Genomic DNA, 20,954 nt, shown 5'->3' with positions numbered 1-20,954 from the left:
GACAAAACGTACTCTTGAATGTTTAAACATATATTTCGAAACATACTGGTAAATCATTTTACTGCAGGAGTATTGACTTTACAGAACTTTCAATATTGTGGTGATCCTTGTCCCTCTGGAGGTTACAACAGTAAATCTACAATATATATCAATGCAAACGCTATAAACAAACAAGTCTGTACATGTGTATGCATGTGTATTTAGGGGTGTGTGTGTGTGTATGCATGCATATTTAAATGTGTGTGTGCGAGTGTGTGTAGTGTGTGCGTTTCTGTGTTCTGAGCTCTCTCTGCCTGCTCACCCTCGTCCTGCTTGCTCTTCTTCAGCACGGCGAGGTCTGCCTGGTAGGCCTGGTCACACTCAGGGGTCACTCCGTACAGCCCTACGTCGGGGGAGCGCAGGGCAGCGAGGGTCTGAGCCGTGTCACCGCGCTCCACTGCCTCATTGATCCCCAGGATCCCCAGAGAGACTGAGAGAGAGAGCGAGAGAGAGACTCTGCTTCACTACAGCGCTGTGATTGAGAGGGGCTGAAGCTCTCAATGATTCATTATGAGACAGGGTGAATGAAGGGTAGGGCTGGCTCTTACACTGCTGCGAGTCCTCCGTCTCCTTGTTCGAATTGCACACACCGTCCTGGATCTCATCCAGCCAGAGCACCGCAGAGTCGTCCTGTGTGTCCTGGGGAGGCAGCAGCGTTTACTTTATATCAGAACTGTATTGAGAGTCCAGTAATCATTACTCCACTGCTAGATGCCAGCTAAGCCAAGCCAGATACTTCAGTAACCTTAAAGCAATCCAATACAAGAGTCATTCTCATGCACAAAGTTATTTCTTTATCCGAGAGGGTTACCCCTAATTTCACAGAATTGTTGAAACTTCACTGTACTGATGTCTTGTCTCCACCCTCAAACATACAGTCACCTGACATGAGTTAGTTCCCACCGCCATACGAAATATCTATTTGAGGAACATCATTATAAAAAGGTTGAGCTTGTTATAATGATAACTGGCATGCAGGACGGTTTACAGGTATGGATGCAAGCAAATATAAAATGCACTTGAAGAGTATATGCAATATTTAGAAATATTGCAATAAGTAAAACTGATGCGGTTTGCTTTAGATTTTCCAGTAACCAACAAATGCTACGGATTACAAAACTCACACGCCCTTGAGAAATGTGTGTGTTCACAGTATGCAGATGTATACATTTTGGTTTTATAATGTATTTAAAATGAATTTATGAATACACAAAATCTAGAAAGAAATTTAGCAGACAGACATTTCATAAGGGAACATGTACTTATTTGTGAATGTCAGTACTCTATGTTGTTCACAGTAAATGACCTCATTCCTTTTCAGTGCCTCTACTTTGTATCTGTTTGGCAGTTGCTGTGACCTGTGAATTCACTGAGCTGTCATCAGCGCTGCTCGCCATCCTCCAGTTCGTTCCTGCTGCTTCCTTCACTGGGGCTCTGTTCTTATACACATCGCAGTGCTGTCTAGCAGGACTGGCTCAAACACACACAGATTTCTCATATACTGAACCATCACAATGGTTATGCAAATGAAATCTTTCACAGAGGAATACAATCCTTTTAAGAGCATTAAGCTAGCCAGAAATTACTCAGCAACTGACCTGCTGCTTCCTCCCCGCAACCTACTTTTTTTGCTTGTTTTATTCCATTCACACTATTTGCATTTTCCCATTACAATATGGACAGTTATGACCCACACATAATATCAGCCACAAGACCATTTCTAATGAATCATCAAGTAAGAAAATTACCACTTGCATTGGCTTCCTTTTTGCCTGAAGTGGATTGTTCCGGAATGTTGATTTTTGCAACGCTAGTTCAACTGGAGTCAAACAGGTCTGGAACAATGAATCAGAATCCCAGGGACCAACACACTAGATTGAACAGGATTCTGCCTGGATTAAAGCCATGTTTCTGTAGCAGAATTCAACGGCGCAGTCCAACAGCACCAAGAACCTGCCCAATAAACCCCAACAGAAAAAAAGTCCTGTCATACTAACTGGATCAATTAGGAGAGGTAGGTGTCTGGCCCATTCACTGAGATTTCTCATCTTTCTGAGAGTGAATGCAAAAGCATGGCATACCATTGATGTCTCTCTCTTTCCTTCAGTGTCTGCAAGGCATGACTGATCCCATTACAGAGAAACCCCTAATCCCTACAGAGAGACCCCCCTAATCCCTACAGGGAGACCCCCCTAATCCTTACAGAGAGTACAATAAAAGTTCCACATAAAGAACAATACCTGCAACCCTATAAGCAGTTAAACAGCGAGTGCCATGCAGTGGCAAGAGTTTACACCAGATGGCTCCTCTGAGCTGTCAGTGTCAGAAAACAGTTGCCTCAGTTTCCGGAATGAGACACACTGTCCTCTGATTGGACGAGGACACAGAGCTCTCTTTGTGCAACCCCCCAACCCCGAGAGAGAGAGAGAAAAATACACAGGGCTGGAGACGCACATATTTATTCTACAGGCATGGAATTTAAATGTATAAATTGAATTCTTGTATCAACAGTGGCTACAGTTAACAGTCAAGCTATGAACAACTTGCATTAGTTAGTCAGCCGTATTTAACACTGGCTTCTACAAGAAAGATACTTGAAACTACTTTAAATAAAAATAAATCATATAATTACTTAAACTGATTCTAGGAATTCACAGTAACCAAAGGTAATTAGTAATTATCAGTAGTAATTCTAATCAATCTGTGGATAATTGTATGAAGCAATTCTTGGTAAATGAAGCAAATATTCTAAAGTAAATGAAATCCAATCCCCAGTAATTGGTAATCATTGCTTATAATTGACTGATTATTTTATTGTGTGTAAACATGCAGTGAACTGTGCATTACTTAGCTTCCCTTTTCTAGGCACACACCAACTCACACACACAAACTCTAATAACTACTCAGTACAGACTGGTCCAAGTAATACTACTTCATTAGTGGCCAACCTCATGAATGCCCTTGGTTTTCTTGAATGTAGGCTGGTCTGTTTACAGTAAAGAACGGTTTCAGCACTAACTAGTCAGCACTAGCAAAGGACAACACTGTTGGAGGGGGGAGGGGGGCTGAGCAGAAGAAACATCTCTGAAAAGTATATTAAGATTTGAGTCTGATTTCTGATCTGAATTGAGGAAATGAATGAGTGAGTGGGTGTGGCACCACAGAGAGAGAGAGAGAGAGAGAGAGAGAGAGAGAGAGAGAGAGAGAGAGAGAGAGAGAGAGAGAGAGAGAGAGATATCTCTACCCCTAAACTATAATTGCAAAATACTACTTTCCTCTCTGAGTTGCACAAAATATTGAGAGTTGTTTATTTTTTCACATAGTTGAATATGTATGAAAATATTATTCATTTTGAGATATTTTGTAAGCATTTACCCTAATCCTGTGGGGTATTCCCCAGGCATTGAAACCCACAGAGGCTACATGGTTAGAAAATTGTGCATTGGGACACTGCCCCAGGGAGAAGAGGAGAGACGTGGGGCTACACCATCATCCAATTCTTTATGTACTTCCCTTTCATTTTTTAAATTGATTCTTTTTGGAAGTGGAGGGGGCCATTATGCACTATCCTCCCTAAATATAACATGACTACTTGCCTTTTAAATACTACACAAAACTGTTATTAGCTTCAGTGGTACAGTAGTTATGTTATAGCAAGAACAGCATTGAGCCTATTCTTGTCTCTCTCTTATTTTCCTGTCTTGTCTCTATCTCCCTCACAGTTTTGTCAGCTGTTTGCATTTCATTGCCACACTTTGTGCTCCAATCATTTCCTCTCTAACCCACTTCCTGTCTTGTAAAAAGAGAAGTCCACTTGATTCTCTGTTTGCTCAGAGCTGCAGTCTACAGACGCCTAACAGCCTCCTGTGTAGCAGCTTCCTGTGTGCTAACGTGTTTATTCACAACACAGGAGCCGGGTCAGCATTATCTTCAAGGACCAGTATCTGTGCCATAAGAGGTAGTGTTGGTGGCTCAGTGAAGATCCAACACCTTGGCTGTTCCTGGGTACATGACATGACACCCCACTCTGATTAACCAGTCTCTCTTTTTGGTATTTAGTCCCAGTGCTGGCAGTTTCCAAGGTAGGTGAATTTTTTTCCTGGTACTAATACAAAATAAACTTCATTCCTAACTGAACTGAATTAAATACAGCAACACTGCTGTGAGTCTCCCTTCCAATTTTTACCTCTAATATAATCAGTGTTATTGTGCCGATTGTTTGTCAGCAGGGCATGTTTTGCCCCGTCATTGTGTTTAAACCCCTGGGGAAGCCCAGGCCAGCTGCAGTTTTGAAAGCTGGGAGTGTCTCCATATAAGGAAACGTTTAGGGAGCCTGACCTGTTGATCAGTCCCCTCTCAGACCGGTCATGTGACACCAGGGAGGTGGGAGCGCTGATTTTTAGGGAGCACGTCATCGTGAGGAAATGCGCTTAGCATGGATCAGCCACCCTATTCCCAAATCACTGTTATCATGTTTGGACTGTGATAACGAAGAAACAGCAACAATCTGAATCAGCCCTAAATTTCACAGCTTCCAGCACATGAAAAACAACCTCAGAGCTCAGCTGCAGCCAGAGCAGTGCACTGGGGCAGACATCAGGGGGCAGGTTAACTGCAAGATCCCGGGGTATTCTGGAGGGATTCCGTAATCATTAGGTTCAATTTGTTGTCACTTCTATTTACTGTATTAGATTTCCTAAACCATATCTATTTGTTCTTATGCTACAATAACACCCGCTTTTCTTCTCCTTTTTGATTTCTTTAGTCCATCAATACATTTAGAACACAGATATCAGGAACCGCTACAAAGCCATTAGTCTCAACAAGCCGGTGTCCTTTCTCTCAAGAAAGCCAGCTGTTCCTCTTCTGAACAAATCAATGCTCTTTGATCCCCTGGTAATGAAACCCTGTGCTTAGCAAGAACCAGTTTTGCACAGATTCTTGATTTCACTTTTTTTGTTTTAGGAACAATGACCTCCTTTGTATACTCACTAGCTTAGAGAAGCTGGGTTCCAGATCAATTAATGCCTCTTTGGAAATTGTGAAATAAAAACATCAAATTCCGATACTCACACCTTAAAGCAAGTGCACAGCAAAAGGTACATTTTAAGAAAGGGATTAAACCATTGTGACAGTAGAAAACTATAAAAAAAATGGACTTTGGGTTACTTAGAACCCAAAGTCTCTAATTAAAAAACTTGCCAATCAAAGAGATGCATTTTGTCCAGAAGAAAGTGTAGGCAACTACATGGGTGATGCTTTCCAAGGCTGTGTGAATCTGGGACCCAGTCACAACTCAATTTTCCTAAATCACAAGTCTGAGGTGCCTAATAAAGTGGCCAGGACATGTCAAGACAATGTATCACCTGGCCAGTCTGATAAAGGTTCAGCATTGAGTGAGTACAGCTCTTTGTATGCCACCTGTATAAATGTAATTTTTTGTTACTACAGAAATCAAGCCGCTGAAGCTAGGCAGTATGAAAGACTAAAGCCGTACCTGTGCCTTCTCCCTGCGCGCCCGCACCAGCGTGTCGTGGTAGTGCTGTGCCACCGGGGGGCGCACCTCGGACAGCTTGGCAGCTGGGTGCTGCAGTGCTGCCAGAGTGGTCTGAGCACTGCCCTGATCCAGAGCCTCGTTAATGAGTCCAATGGCAATGATCCCTGAGAGAAGAAGAGAGACAGGGAGAGAGAGAGAGAGTCAAATACTGCAACAGAACTCCCACTTTCAGCAACAGGGTGATACCATGGCTCACAGGACCTCTCCTACAGCTCTCTCTCTTCCACGCCTTCAAATAGGATCAATAGGATCACATTCCCAGTTCAATGGAATCATTCCAATCCCCCCCCCCCCCCCCCCCCCCCCCCAAGTCATGACTCTCGTCTCAGCCCCTGTTCAAGAGGATCCCCATGTCTAATAGAATCTATCCTCAGGCCTCCTGTACAATACAATCATTCCCCACAGTGGCAGCGTTCCCCCCTGCCCCTGCCCCTGCCCCTGCCCCAGCACTCACTCTCATGCTCCTCCTGCACAGTGCTGTTCACCTGGTCCACACAGGCCTGGATGTCGTTCCAGGTGAGGAAGGGATTCCCCTCGGCCCGAGCCACTGCCTTCCACCGGGTCAGATCATCGATGTACCTGCAGGCAATACAGGGTTAAAATAACACAGGGTCAGAGCAGAGAAGCGACAAGGAACAGACCTGATAAGCATCACGTCACAAATCCAAAAAACAATGTGCACATTACTGCCGTCGTGAGGAGTCAGGGAATAGCATCCCTTAGGTTTAAACAAAGCAATATGCAGGCTAAAAAAAAAAAAATGTGGGGATCAATACAGAGCACACTGCGTAATCCCTTATTTTTTCCCTAAAGCCACCCTTCTACCATCAGCCCCAGTACTTACCCCCACCCCCCCGATCCCTCACCTCTGTGCGTTCTCGTCCTCCACGTTGCTTAGTCCAGTCACTGAGCTCTCCAGCTGCTTCCACACTGCCTGCCGGTCCCCTGTGTCCAGCGCCCGATTAATCAGTGCCACTGATGACAGCATCTCCACAGCAACCAGCAGCTCGGGGTGCGTCAGGGAGCCCTGCACAGCCAATCAGAAGCACAGTCACAATCCTGCAGCCAAGAGGCGGGGCTTAAACACAAATTCCTGCAATTGTTAGGTCTAAAGTGTAGATATTGCTCATCTATGAATAAAGATACACTTCATGGTGTAGGTGTACAGATGATTTGTTGTGTATTTTGTGAGTTTTAAAGAAGTAAATATTCAAAACTTTAAACACTAGGGATGCAAGTCTGGACTTTCATAGCACAGTTTTGGTTTTAAAGAGGCACCATGAGGAATGATGAATTAATTTCTAAACATGTTTCAGAATCATAAGGAACATTACAACACATGTTCATGTTGCACCCAGGCTTGCCCTGTGATTTGCATCTCTGTAGCAGTGTGGGCGGTGTTTACAGAAGCGCTGGCGTCTCTGCTGTAAGGAAGCTGACCTCTGGGCTCTGCTGCTGCAGGGTGGAGAGCTCTCGCTGGTACAGGTCCGAAGCAGAGGGGTAGACCTGGGGGAGCTGAGCCTCGGGGTTCATCAGCTCTGACACCGTCTCCTCCGCAACCCCCCCACGGATCGCAGTGTTGATCCGCTCCACCGCCAGCAGCACTGAGGGGGTAGAGAGAGAGAGAGAGAGGGGGACAGGGGGCTGTGAGGGGCCAGCCACACATAACTGCCAAGCAGACGGGGGGGGGGGGGGGGGGAGCAGATATTAATATGGGGGTGATGTTATACACACACACACACACACACACACACAGTCAAAAGTTTGAGTACACTTGCTGGAAACAAAGTTTTGTTCATAATTGACAATGTTTTAAATTTTTGTAAATACTTGAAAACAAGTTTCAACAGGAAATCACCCGACATGTCTTCCCAGCATTTCTGCAGCAATTCCCAGAGATGTAGGGCACTTGTGGGTAGCTTGGCTTTGACTCTTCTGTCCAGTTCGTCCCATACAAGTTCTATGGGATTGAGGTCTGGAGACTGGGCAGGCCAGGTCATTAGACTGAGTTGTCCTTCACTTTCCTTCTTCGCCAGATAGTTCTTGCACAACTATGAGGTGTGTTTCGGGTCATTGCTGAAGAATGAAGGACTGCCCAACTAGCCATAATCCTGATGGAACGGCATGCCTCTGAAGTATGCTATGATAGCCATGCTGGTTGAGCTTGCCATGGACTTGATTACCAACTCTGTCATCATCAAAGCAACCCCAGACCATGACACTGCCTCCTCCATGCTTGACAGTGGGAACCACACATGCAGAACTCATGCGCTCACCCTCTCTGTGTCTTACAAATACTCAGCGGTTGGACCCAAATATTTCAAATTTTGACTCATCGGTCCATAAGACCGACTTCCACTCCTCAAACATCCAGATTCTGTGTTTTTTGGCCCAGGCAACTCTCTTCCTCTTATTCTGCACTCTTAACAATGGTTTCTTTGCAGCAATTCTTCCAGTTAGGCCAGCTTCACACAATCTCCTCTGAACAGTTGATGTTGAAACATCTGTACATCTAGTAGCATTTAGCTGAGCTTGTATTTCAGGGGCAGTTAATCGCTGGTTTCGCAGACTTGTGACTCGAATTAACTTATTCTCTGATTCTGAGGTCACCCTTGGCCTGCCTAACCTTGTTCGGTCCTCATGAGTGCCAGTTTCTTCACATCGTTTGATGGTCTTGGCCACAGCAGTTACAGACACTTGCAAAGTTCTTGCGATTTGTCTTAAAGATTGACCTTCATTTCTTAAAGTAATTTGCCTAACTGAGCGTATTTTGCCATTTTCTGCTCCCTTGCAACTTGTGCCTATGCTACCTATATTTATTGTAATCATGGACCCTCACCTGTTAACAATAATTGGTGACAAAAGGTTAATTAGGTAACATGCTAGTTACCTCAGAGAATATCTAACAAAGACACTTTTATACTTAGGCCAGTGTTCTAACACCGTGTTATACACATTTCAGACTTTTAACTGACTGGCTTCAGACTGAAATCCCCTTGCTTTGGGTGACAATTTCATTGAAATTGACAAGATTTACATTTTTATTTAAATATTAAATTTTTGAATGCAATTCACTTATGATTATCAGCTTATATAAGTACACACATCATATAATGAAATATTGTGTTTATAGTGTTTATAGGCAAGTTTATACAGTTAAAAGCATAGATAATCATGAAAAACCTGGTTTCAAGCAGGTGTACTCAAACTTTTGACTGGTACTGTATGTGTGTGTGCATGAGTGTGTGTATATATATATATATATGGGATGAAATGGACGTTACTTTTCTGGTAGCGGTTGGCGTCGTCAGTGGCGAGATCCACCCCATTCTGAAGCTCCTCCTTCTGCAGCAACTCCCCTGGGAAATTCTAGAGTGCGAGAGAGACAGAGAGAGAGAGAGAGAGTATGAATGAATGAAATGCAATCGCTGCCCAATCCACCCTCTGTGCTGTAGGAGGAGCACCCCCTACCTGCTCCTTGGCTTCGCGGTCGGCGCTCAGCTGCTTCAGGTACCAGACCTTGTTGTCTGGCTGCAGCCTGCGGAGCCCCAGAACCTGCGAGCGCAGCGCATCATAAAGAGCAGCCTCGTCACCTCCAAGCAGGGCACGATCCACCGTCTCCAGAGAGTTCAGCACTGTGCAGAGGGGGCGGAGGGGTAGGGGAGAGAGAGAGAGGGGAGTTATCACAAACCGAATATTTTTCCAATTTGTTTTTATCTTCATTATATTAAAACAGCTTTCGTTATACTTATTTCATTTTTATGCCAAAAAGTAGTTTACAGGGGTGAGGTGAAACTCTTAAGAGGTAGAAAACAGGAGTACAACTGATAAGAAAAACACAAAGCAGAAGGGGAGAAGGAGAGCGAGGAGAGAGAGTTCAGTGGCTCTACAACCCAGGAGCAGTTCACTGACTCACAATTCACTTTGTTGACGTTGCCCTGGATCTCGGCCTGGGTCAGCAGCTCCTCGTAGACGTCTCGCTCCTCTTGGGAATTCTCTCCCGTTATCTGGAACGCCAGAAAATCCCTTTAGTGCCCATTGCAAAGATCACCAAACTTGCACAGCATTTTCACCTCAATACAGTGCAATTACCATAGTTAAGAAACCCAGGCTACCCAGACAGGCCCTCTACTCATATTGTGTCCAGTGATTAAGGGCCGATGATCGGTAGTTACCCGTTTCCTGGCGTTGGCCACCTTGTCCTGCTTGGCTTGCTGCAGGGTGTGCTGGTAGCGCTGGCTGGAGCCCTCGTCCAGGTTCACCAGCATGGCGTTGGGGTTGCGCATGGCTGCCATGGTGCCCGCCGGCTCCCCGTGATCGATGGCATCGTTAATAGCAATCACCGCAGCATGCACTGGGGGCGACAGACAGCAGACAGAAGAGTAAGCTGGAGGGAATGAAACACCTACCACTGAGACTCTCAAACCAGAGTAGCTTTTACTAGGAGCTTCATTTGGACCATTTAAACTAAGGGTCAAAAAGTCTGGAGTAAAAATGTGCTCTGTATTGTTTTATTGGAATGTTAATTCTTTCCCTTTAAGAACAAACACATTAACAAATTCTACAAATCACTAATTAATTGTACAGAAATGTAATTAACTTTGTTTGAATACACAGTGAGGAAGGCATCTGTGCGAAGCGAACGCTGTGAACTGAGATTCCAAGCATTCTCTGGAGTTGAGCAAGCCGTCTGAGAATTTTAAAACCTGCACTGCCTCAACGTGCTAAAGAACAGAAGCTCCCCCCGCTTCGCTCCCTGTTTTACAAGTTATATTGACAGGGGTGTATCGTGGGCTCCTCTGGTATTCACCGCTGTTAAAAAGACATCACACTCACGTGCCGCTTCGTCCACTGAAAGCTCATTGGCCAGGATGCCGCCAATCTTGCTGAAAGCGGGCATCTGGATCCCGTACTTCTCTAATTCGCTCTTCATGTTGTTAATCTCCTCCTCTGTGACCGGGAGACAGGCGAGAGAGAAGAAGTCAATCAAATAATGAAGAACATTCAACAACTATTAAACACTGAATTACTGTCAACTGGATGTTGTTAAGTTTGTTGACAACAAACTTACGTGATGCCCCTATATTGACTGTACATGGCTGTGCAGCAATGCAACCATAGACCTGAATTAAATCAAAGTTCATGGCTATACTTTAAAAGGGCAATGGCACCACCATAATTTGCCTTTAATCCAGACCACAGATAAGGACATCTCAAATTGTGGGCTGGGTCCTGCTGGGCAGGGTTAAGGACACACTAGCAGGTGGGCACTGCTGCTGCCAATGCACCACTATTGCACGTTATGATCCTGCCATGTTGTTTTTGGCCAGACTGGAGGGTGGTTTTGCTTATTCCTGCCACGCTGTGATAAACTGCTCCCCATCACGGAGCCTGGCAAGCTGAGAGCGCAGGGAGTTTGCTTCAGAGCAGCGCAAATTACAGGAAACGCTCACACAATCACTAATGTGTTTCACATAGCTGGAGCTGAGCTCATACTGCAGTTAACCCAGCCAAGTGCTGCAGCAGAACAAATTCCAACCAGCAAGGACTTCAGACCCTGCAACCCCACACAGAAGTCTAAGAGGCATCGTATTGATATGCCCATGTGTATCGATGTTACTATTTGTTTTCTATAGAGTACACAGGCTGGAAAGCTGCTCTGCACTTTGAAAGGTCTCACCTGTGAAATCCACCTTCCCATACAGGTCCTGGATCTGAGGGGCCAATCCCAGCTTGAACAGGTACAAACTGGGAGGACAGAGCAACAGACTGGGGTTAAACTGGGAGCACAAGAAAGCAACATCCACCTTTAAGATACATACTACTATTTCTGGGTCATTGCGAGGTGAAATCTGAGCAACGTGCTAAAGAAATAGGGAGAACTTTGGACGGTTTGTGGCTCAACCTCTCCTGATCAAAAGAAGCTTGATTGTGCATGCAAGGCGGTCTTTAGTAACATAGCAGGTTTGAAAGAATACATGTCAGGGTTGCGCAAAGCAATGTGCAATGGGACTGCTTGTTAATAAATCAATTTATTGAACACCTGCTGAAAAAATCAGTTCAGAGTCCGGGCAGCGAGTAACAGTACTCCCCTACTCTGTACACATAAAGAAACTGGGGCACACACAGCTTCTTTTTTCTGTACCCCAGATGCCAGTTCAAAGCTAAATGCTTCATATACTCCTGAGTGGAAGAGTGCCGTCTCCTTAGTCATTTCCTCCCTGCTCTACCAAACTCTTTATCCCACACAGCTGGGACCCTTCCAACCCGTTTGTTATTTCCTTTTCTCCGTCTGCAGCTCGCTGGTAAGCAACAATGACCTGACATAATGGCGAACACTGTCTGGTACAACGGAATACATCACGCTGATCTGTTTGATTCATGACACCCAATTTGCTGCCAGCATGCAGCAGATGAGAAAACGTTTAGCTGTTGCTTAACTGTGGTTTACAGTATCTGGATTACTGGAGAATGAGACTTTAACTGCAGCCACTTTCCCTGCTGTGGAAGCACATTTTTGACTGCAGTTAATGCATATAACCACAAGCATATCCTACAATATAATCACAGTTCACTGCATCACTTTAATCTTCAGCAGTCCAGTCACACTACTAATTAGCTACTTGGCAGCATTATTAATTTCCTACATTGTAACGACCACTCTGTGCAGCTGGATAGAATTTACCATCTAATACTGCCACTGTTAATGTTAGGAGTAATTCCAATTTAGTTCTATGTTGGGAATAGCACATTTCCAATTAAGGCACATAATATAAAGTAGATGGGAGTTTAACTGCCCCATTGAATTGGGATAAATAACTAACAGGGCAATGAATGATTCACAAGTGGCCAAACAGCTCCTGTCTACCCAGCCCTGACTGTACTAGCTGGCTTCACTCAGTCAGGGCAGGATGAGAGCTCATTCTTTAGCTTACTTTTTTCCACTTGACTTAAAGCAAGATTTAGCACAGGATGTGAGGTCACCGGTAGATGACTTCTTCCATGTTTGTTCGAGCTGCCCACACTGTACACTTCAATAGGGCTGTACTGATTCATTATTTGAATCATGATACTTTCTATACCTGACATATCTGTAATAGAGGCGAGGACCATAGTGCAAGACTAAAACGCACTGCATAGCAACCGTACTTCACAGTGGCTCTTGAATGATGAATATACGCGATTTACAGCTGGTATGAATATATGATCGCTATAGCTTTCTGTCTTACTCAAGTTTTGTCTTAACAGAAGATCATCCATTTTTATTTCAATTTAAAAAGTACCGTCCCATGTACTGAGGTGCATAGCATCACGTGACCTTGGGGTAGCTCTACACCCCTGCTTCCCAGCGGGGGGGATCACTAGAGGGCAGGCAGGTACCTGAGTGCGTGGATGCAGTAGATGCTGCGAGGCATGTTCTTCCTGTCGTAGATATCTGTTGTCTCGGGATAGAAAATCTGCAGGAATAGAAAGAAGCCTGTTATGACGTGCCTCTAGGGTCAAAAGCTTTCTGTTGCATCAGTCAGGTTTGGTGGATCAGCTTTCTGATGGGACGAGCACATCACAGCAAGTCACACAACCCCAGCCCTGCTACTGGGGAACAGTACCGTGGTCTCGGGACATGGAAGGTTTTACTTGGGACCAAGTGAGATCAGCAGCGGCAATCAAGAATCAACCCAAAAAAGGATCCAATACAGCCCAACCCCTCAACTCTCCAGCCCCTATGTGCAGTCACCTTTGGCAGACCGATCTCGTTCATGGCGTTCAACCATTGGATCACGTTGTCTGTGTGTCTGAAATGGAGTCCTGTGGCCTGAAACAAGGATATACTTATTAGTTTATATATATATATTAATTATTATATATACTTTCTTTCACAATAATATCATGAACACCTTCATCTGAGTTTCTTTCTCTGCATCATATACTTTAACATACTTCTAGATAAACTATCCAGTTACCTCCTCTCCTCTTTCCATCACTGTCTTCCCACCCTCTTTTCTCAAACCCCTACGGTACTCCAGCTATGATAATCCCTCTCTTCCTGCCACACTCTTTTCCCTCACTGCACTGTATCTCCTCTCTCTATCCCGTCCCCCCTCACCTTGTATCGGGTCTGCTCGCGGTCGTAGATCTTCTTAAGGGACACGACGCGTGGAGCGAAGAAGTTGCCCAGCTTGGCCAGGTAGACTCCGTTTCGCAGCCCCTCTTCCAGCTCTGTGGTGGGGGGCAACTCCTCATCCAGGCAGGCCTCCATCCACCTGCAGGGGGAGGGAGAGAGAGAGAGAGATAGACAGTGTGTGTAAAAGAGAGCGAGAGATAGACAGAGATAGAGATAGAGTGAAGGGTGGGTTTAAAGACTATTTTGATTATTTTACATCATATTATTATAGGAAAGAGCCAACCCTTTCTACTGGATATAAAAGTACTTTCACAATCCCAGTGAACTGACAAAGACATTAGCTGGTGTCTATGTGCAGGGATGGAAATAAGACTCAGATTGCACTGCAGTTTTACCCATTCCAGGTTTTACTACGAGCTTGAGTGTATAGGTAACAATCTCTGGTGTGTCATTTTAAATTCATAGTTAAACCGGGAATGGATCCAACTGCTATGCAATAGGGAGTTCTATTTCCAACCCTGACGTGGCTGAACATTACAGTTCAGGTTAGTTTGTTTAAAGTCAGTGTAGAGTTTAAAAGGGTATTGCACATTCACTCCAGTCTGTCATCCATCTGTATCCCCCGTTAGCACTGCGAGCAACACAATTCAACCACCCTCCACAGCAGCAAGCAGGACAGGAAAATAATATTCAACCACCCTCCATGGCAGCAAACAGGGCAGGAAAATAATATTCAACCACCCTCGGCAGCAAGCAGGACAGGAAAATAATGACTGGTCTTTCCTGAGTATGCAATTACATTCTTGAGCGTTTTCTTTTAATGTGCACAAGATTGTCTCTGTTGTTTCTACAAAACCAGCAAGACACAACTGGTATGCTGGAGCCTTTCCCATGAAAACTTTAAACGTTTGTTTCTCCTTCCGGATCACGCTTTGGACTGGAGCATAATCTTACAGGAGTGTCTGGAAAGCAGAAGGTCTCTCTGCTTTCTGCAGTAGAGATGTGTTTTCTACCTGAGCCAAGTGGCAATCCTGAAAAGCCAGTCTGACCAGAGGAGTGTGGCGATTCACACGCCCCCTGACAGCTCATTTACACACAGCTCCGAGCGTAGACTAATCACATCACTCCAACAATGGAGATAGTTAGAGCTTTCACTGTCTCCACCCCTACTGGAAAACACACGGCTGATAAACTGTATCATGCAGCTACCGACCCCACCCCAAACTTACATAAATACTATATTGCTGTACCTCCAGGAAGCCCTTTATGACTATACATAACTGAAAAAACCTCTTAGTCACGTATAAAAATGCTTCAGTTAAGCTTGGTGAAGATCCAATGTTATTTTACCACCCCCCCACCCCACTCCTTTCCAATAGTATTTCTCTGTTTGAGAACATGGTACTAAACAAAAGGCAACTATAGATACTTCCCCAAAAACAGTCTTTGAGGAGTGTGCACGTGTTATTCATTCACACACACCAGAGAACAAAGTTACAGCCACTGCAGTTAAACTATCACACTGTGCTTCTAATCCACTTCATGTTCTCATGGGCTTCCTCCCTTTCTCTCTCACAGGATACAGGGTCTGGAGAGGAGAGGTGGAGGGTCACTCCAATAGGAAGGAGGCTGTCTGAGTGTACTGGGGAATCACTGTCTCTTCAGGAAGAAATAAAGAGACATTACTCCTCCTCTCAGACACCAGCATCTTCCTGCAGCCACGTGCGAGTATGCACTTTTACACCAACACCCTGCACAGACTGTAACCAGGTATGGCTTTAATAGAATATTTGAATGGTTAACATTCAGTTCCATTCTCAATACAATAGGGAGTTAAAATACTATTGGCAATTATTGTACAGGGCAATTTGCATGTAGAAAGATGCACCTGAATTAGCATGACCAATATCTACCAATACCAACAGCCTCCCCGACAAACTTAAAACTAGTTCTTGACTGGAACCCAGGACTTTTCATCAGGGTTGTTCCTTGCATTAATTCTGCCATTTGAGTGAGAATTGATTTTCTCATTCATTCATTCATTCTGAATTTGAACATCCTGGTACCAGACAAACTTGACAGTTTCACACCTCAGAGTTAAGACACCACAGCTTAAGTGTCTATTCTCTCACAATACAGACAGGCCCGGAGTTGAAGAACGAGACTGCCTAGAGAACAGATTCAGTCAGTCGCGTTAATTCAAACCCCTTTAAGTTCACCTTGCTATAGGAAGGATTTACCTGTGCATCATTAACTGCAGGTACAGACATGTACTTGATTACACAGATGAAAGCGTTCGATAATTGTAACAGAACACAAAAGCAAGTTTAAATCAAGCTTCTCGATCAGGTCCATGTTCTCCACAGCTGATCTTTTCACTAGAATATTCCTTATTACTGGAATACCTCTTTGGCACAGCTTGCTTTGAAATCCCATTGTAAAATATCTCACTCCAATGACTAGAGTCTGTGTGTGTGTATGATAAACTCACAGAGCTTGTGAGCGTTCGCATTTTTGTATTTGAAAGAATGAACGTTAAGTTTCAAAACAGTACTGTCATGGATCTTTAGGTACATCTTTGAGAACCACTCGACAAGTTTTTGGGGTTTTATTTTTAGATTCCCTCGGCAGATGTCTGTAGCCTCACAGAAAGAACCACTTCCTCTCCGTCATGCACTCTGCTTCCTGTGCACTGGCCCCTCCTCGCGCCACAGCGCTGACTTGAAGTCCTGTCTCCCCGTCCCCCCCTGGAAACTGTGGGCAGTGACGCTAACCACCCTCGAGTATCAGATGGCACTGGTGGGACTAACCTCACCGTGCCCGGGTCTCCCTCACCGTGGAAACCAAGGTACTCCAGCTTCTCAAATTGCTGCGTGGGAGGCAGTGCTCCAGAATGGCATTTGGGGGCGCTGTGCTGAAGAGAGATCTTCTGATATTATACCAGAGGTCCTGTCTGCTTTGTAAACATGAACAATACCAGCACAGGGTAAAAGGCAGGTTTACTCAAATGCTGTTTAAATGGTTTCTTGCAACAATAAAATGAGCTTATTGGCTTACTGTGGGAAGATGGTAGCTTTTAATACATTGGTCTGCTTCAGACTTCAGAGTGGAATATTTGCTGAATCACTTCATAAAAAAGGACTGTTTTCCATGGAAAATAAATTGTTGGCTCAGTAAAGTTACATTTCTAAATTCTAGCCTATAGTTTTATTTCTCACATATAGTCATTACAGTCAACAACCTACACAGACAGTTTTTCCCAGTACAGTTTTCAATACACAAACCCCACCCAACCCTGAAGAGACAGACTATGTGAACAATAGAAACTTTAAACAGAGCTCTACAGCAAGCTGTGTGAGCAGGAATTTCTGAAATGTCTCCCAGTTCAAAGAGAAATCTCATTCGCAGGCCCTGAGGGGAGAGATAAGGGATACTGTGAAGAGCAGAAGTCACTGAGAGAGATCAGAGTAGCAGCACAGTCTAACTTTGGCTCATGGAAATCAATAGCTGATGCATCCAGCAGTCAGTTTGAACAGCCTAATCAAGGGAAATGAGCACATACAAGACAGGTCGCCCTGGCTAAAGGAACACAGGGAATGCTCCCTCTCCCTCCTTCATAGACACAATAACCTGACAGCATTTCAGCCCTGCAGATTCAATTAATTTCCTGAAGCATTTTAGTAAAGCACAGGTGACTGCTCTGAGATTCTACAGCCTGGGCGTATATGTGTCTACTCTGTTGGTAGTTCAGATCACTAATGTTTTAACTGCACTAATAGTGAAGCTATCAAGCTGTCAATCTGAAGAAGGATGAAAGCATGTTGGGTTGGTAGGAGCTGGTACAGAGAATGGTTATTTTAAACCAGCTCAGAGAACTGAAGGCAGACAGGCTCTTATCTCAAGGATTGTACCAAACACACTGCAGGCATGTCTAATTTAGAAGAATTCACGTTTTCATTTAATTTGTTTCTGAACGCACTTTTGTTTTTCGCTCTGTGTGTTTAACGATTCCAGGTCAAACATCCAAAACGACAGAAGGATTCTCCAGCAGCTGAATCTTGAGCCACTCTCTGCGGTGGTTCATGGAGCTCTTCAACACCACTTTGTAGCTCCTTTCGCTACCTAGAAGTTTGTTGCATGTCATTTTTAGTTATCTTGGGGAAAACGGTGTCTATAAAAAGCAGCAGTTCATCCGGTTTCACTACTCTGTGGTTAGAAAGTTGCCCTCTTATCAAACTTCCCATCTCCACTCTCCACTGCTAAATCAACTGCGTCAGTATTAGCCCTGCTAAAATCTATCAAAGTAAATAAATGCACAATAGGTCCTCAATGGGACAACTAAACAAACAAATGTGTTAGGCTCTAGAATCTATTTCTGTAATGCAATTCCATACAATTGAGCTGTCATCCTGCCTTCAACAGAATGGGCATTGCATCTGAAATAAAACACCTGAAACAAACTGGTTTCCCTGTGCAGCTTTATTAAATCAACCATTTCTCCATGCTAACTTAAAGAAAAGCACAATGACTACTCTAGAGTACACTACAGTATTGGACATTAATCCAATCTTATGACTTGTGGTATTGTCTTAGACTGTGCTCCAAGTCATCAATTAGCCTAGACAATATGGGCCTTTACATAGATTTGCACAATTGTGTGTGATTAAGTTTAGCCTGTATTTTGCATGGTATTAACACTGTTGACAGTATATGTATTATGAGGGGTTAATGTTCTCTCATGGGATTTTCATGGAGGTGGATAGAGGAAATTCTATAACAACGTCTAGAACACTGCGTCATTAGTACAGTATTTGACAAGTGATCCTTCTCTTTAGCTGAGCTCTGTAATCGTTCTCTCTCTTTCTCCACTCCAGCTCTAACCATGTTCAGTGCAAGACCACACAAAGAGGATTGTTAACATAACACTCACTACTCTCTCATGATGGAGCCCTGGAATAAACATGCATTAAACATTTCGATACTACAGTGACTCCTGCAGCTCTGCTCTACTGACTGAGACATCTCTCATGATGCACTTCACAGGAACAGATGTAACAAAGTAAAATATGGAGAGATGCCATGTTCACACCTGTGATGTCACATTCCAAACCATCAAGACTGATTAAGGTACTGTGACATCACAATACAGTATAGGGTACTGTGACATCACAATACAGTATGTTCACTAACACAGAAGATAAACTATACCCAAGTAACCAATTCTATACTACAGTATACCAAAGTGTTGAGAACTGAGAGGCAGTGTTGTCTAGTGGTTAGAGCCTTGGGAACGGGAGGCAGTGTGGTCTAGTGGTTAGAGCTGGGGGGAACGGGAGGCAGTGTGGTCTAGTGGTTAGAGCCGGGGGAACGGGAGGCAGTGTGGTCTAGTGGTTAGAGCCGGGGGAACGGGAGGCAGTGTGGTCTACTGGTTAGAGGCCGGGGGAACGGGAGGCAGTGTGGTCTAGTGGTTAGAGCTGGGGGAACGGGAGGCAGTGTGGTCTAGTGGTTAGAGCTGGGGGAACGGGAGGCAGTGTGGTCTAGTGGTTAGAGCTGGGGGAACGGGAGGCAGTGTGGTCTAGTGGTTAGAGCTGGGGGAACGGGAGGCAGTGTGGTCTAGTGGTTAGAGCTGGGGGAACGGGAGGCAGTGTGGTCTAGTGGTTAGAGCCTTGGGAACAGGAGGCAGTGTGGTCTAGTGGTTAGAGCCAGGGGAACGGGAGGCAGTGTGGTCTAGTGGTTAGAGTTGAGAAACTTCAGACCTTGAGTCCTAGAGTCCACTTACTCCACTGGAGAGTCTGAGCCCTGCCCTGGAGGCTGGGTGGACAGGACTCAGCGATAATGGAAGAAACATTCCAGGCTTGTCCTGCTGACTATGGGACCTGCTGACACTTGACAGAGCATGAAGGCCAGTGGTGAAAACAACTGAATTAACCCTGAAACCAGGAGGAGGGTTAGAGAATCGGTCACACGTCTTAAAATGACGGGGCCAGAAGACTGCAATGGTAAATCATAAAGCAACAAAAATTTGAACCGAAACAGATTATTTGTCTATGTGTGATGACTGGCTACTACTGATCTGCATCACAGGCATTGCCAGCAGAAAACAGACAGGGGAGCAACAGTAAAAAAGAAAAGGAACTGCTAAGCAGCACAATTAATAAAACAAACACATTCATGTTGCATGTTCAATGTGATAGAACAGGAATGAGACTCGCTGCAGCATTACATCATCACTCTACACCACAAGGGTGGGACAAACACATATCCTTTAAAAGGTAAGAGCTCACCCAATTAAAAACAGTGCATACAGGAGAGGGCGCTTGAAGTGTAGAGGAGGTCAGGGTCTAAAAGGTGCTTTGGAATAACAAACTTGCTGGCTGTATTTTGCACACAACATTGCCTTCTTGCTTCTGAGATATGTTTCCATGTGTGGGAAGCTTGTTGTTTTGACTGAGGTGGGACTGAAGCATAAGGTCACAGTACAGTGAGTAAGTGAAGCAGTGGGCAAGAGGTTGGATTCAAAGCCAATGTCTCCTGGCAGCTGTTCTTTAACTACAGACCACATCAAAAGCTCTCCAGCCCACGGCCGCTGGTGATATCTCACACCAGTGTAGATAAACACTGCAAAACATGCAAATTATCCCAAATGCTTTTTTTGTGGAATGAACTGTGGAAACAACTTACAAAATGCAACCACTGGAGGCTTCCAATCCGACAGAGATCTGCTTAGTGTCACTTTAAATCTGGTATTCTCTTTCTGGCTGCATAGACTGCTGTGAGATCAGCAATCTCACCCAGCAAATTGGAGGGGGCCTGATTTGAAATAGCTCCCTTTATCCACCTTGGTATTGGGATAAGAGTCACAGAGCAGATTCATCAGTGACGGTTCTGCACTCTCCAGTCACTTCAAAAGACCAAAAATGCAATGCAGCAATGCTTAGAAACACAGTCAGAAATCAGCAGCTGAATTCTGACTACTACAATTCCATGTAATTAATTCCACAAGAGGCTAGGTTAAACAAATTGTAAGTGTTTAAACTTGTCTAACAGCAATGCAATTTATACAAGCAAGAAGGATGAGTATATCATAATCTTCCTCTAGGCTGTAAGAAAACAGGAGGAGCACCTTTTACAGTGATTATCAAATGTCATTTTTACATTCACTGATGCAGACTCTGATGTGCAAGAATAAAAAACAGAATTAACTTACTTACATTACTACTGTAAAACAACCAAAAG

At 44.4% G+C, this 20,954-nt stretch overlaps 1 protein-coding gene and 1 long non-coding RNA gene across 2 annotated transcripts in view; one reads left to right on the top strand and one right to left on the bottom strand.

Moving 5' to 3' along the window:
• iqgap1 (IQ motif containing GTPase activating protein 1) overlaps window positions 1–20,954 on the bottom strand; it is a 39,576-nt gene that overhangs the window by 11,716 nt on the left and 6,906 nt on the right. The window contains exons 3-17 of the mRNA XM_041218280.1: window positions 13,701–13,857; window positions 13,332–13,409; window positions 12,977–13,053; window positions 11,277–11,344; window positions 10,433–10,546; window positions 9,772–9,950; window positions 9,513–9,603; window positions 9,068–9,231; window positions 8,881–8,965; window positions 7,037–7,200; window positions 6,463–6,623; window positions 6,051–6,175; window positions 5,537–5,700; window positions 588–678; window positions 302–469 (exon numbers count right to left, since the gene is read on the bottom strand). Of these exons, the coding sequence (XP_041074214.1) occupies window positions 302–469; window positions 588–678; window positions 5,537–5,700; window positions 6,051–6,175; window positions 6,463–6,623; window positions 7,037–7,200; window positions 8,881–8,965; window positions 9,068–9,231; window positions 9,513–9,603; window positions 9,772–9,950; window positions 10,433–10,546; window positions 11,277–11,344; window positions 12,977–13,053; window positions 13,332–13,409; window positions 13,701–13,857 (1,886 nt within the window). The remainder of the gene's footprint in view (window positions 1–301; window positions 470–587; window positions 679–5,536; window positions 5,701–6,050; window positions 6,176–6,462; window positions 6,624–7,036; window positions 7,201–8,880; window positions 8,966–9,067; window positions 9,232–9,512; window positions 9,604–9,771; window positions 9,951–10,432; window positions 10,547–11,276; window positions 11,345–12,976; window positions 13,054–13,331; window positions 13,410–13,700; window positions 13,858–20,954) is intronic.
• LOC121294508 lies at window positions 3,441–5,575 on the top strand. The gene is made up of 3 exons (XR_005946802.1): window positions 3,441–4,121; window positions 4,805–4,935; window positions 5,491–5,575. It is a non-coding gene; the product is annotated as an uncharacterized LOC121294508 (long non-coding RNA).

The sequence above is a fragment of the Polyodon spathula genome, chromosome 19 (genome assembly GCF_017654505.1).
Source record: "Polyodon spathula isolate WHYD16114869_AA chromosome 19, ASM1765450v1, whole genome shotgun sequence".
NCBI lineage: Eukaryota > Metazoa > Chordata > Actinopteri > Acipenseriformes > Polyodontidae > Polyodon > Polyodon spathula.
This window is presented reverse-complemented; position numbering and strand designations above follow the sequence as displayed.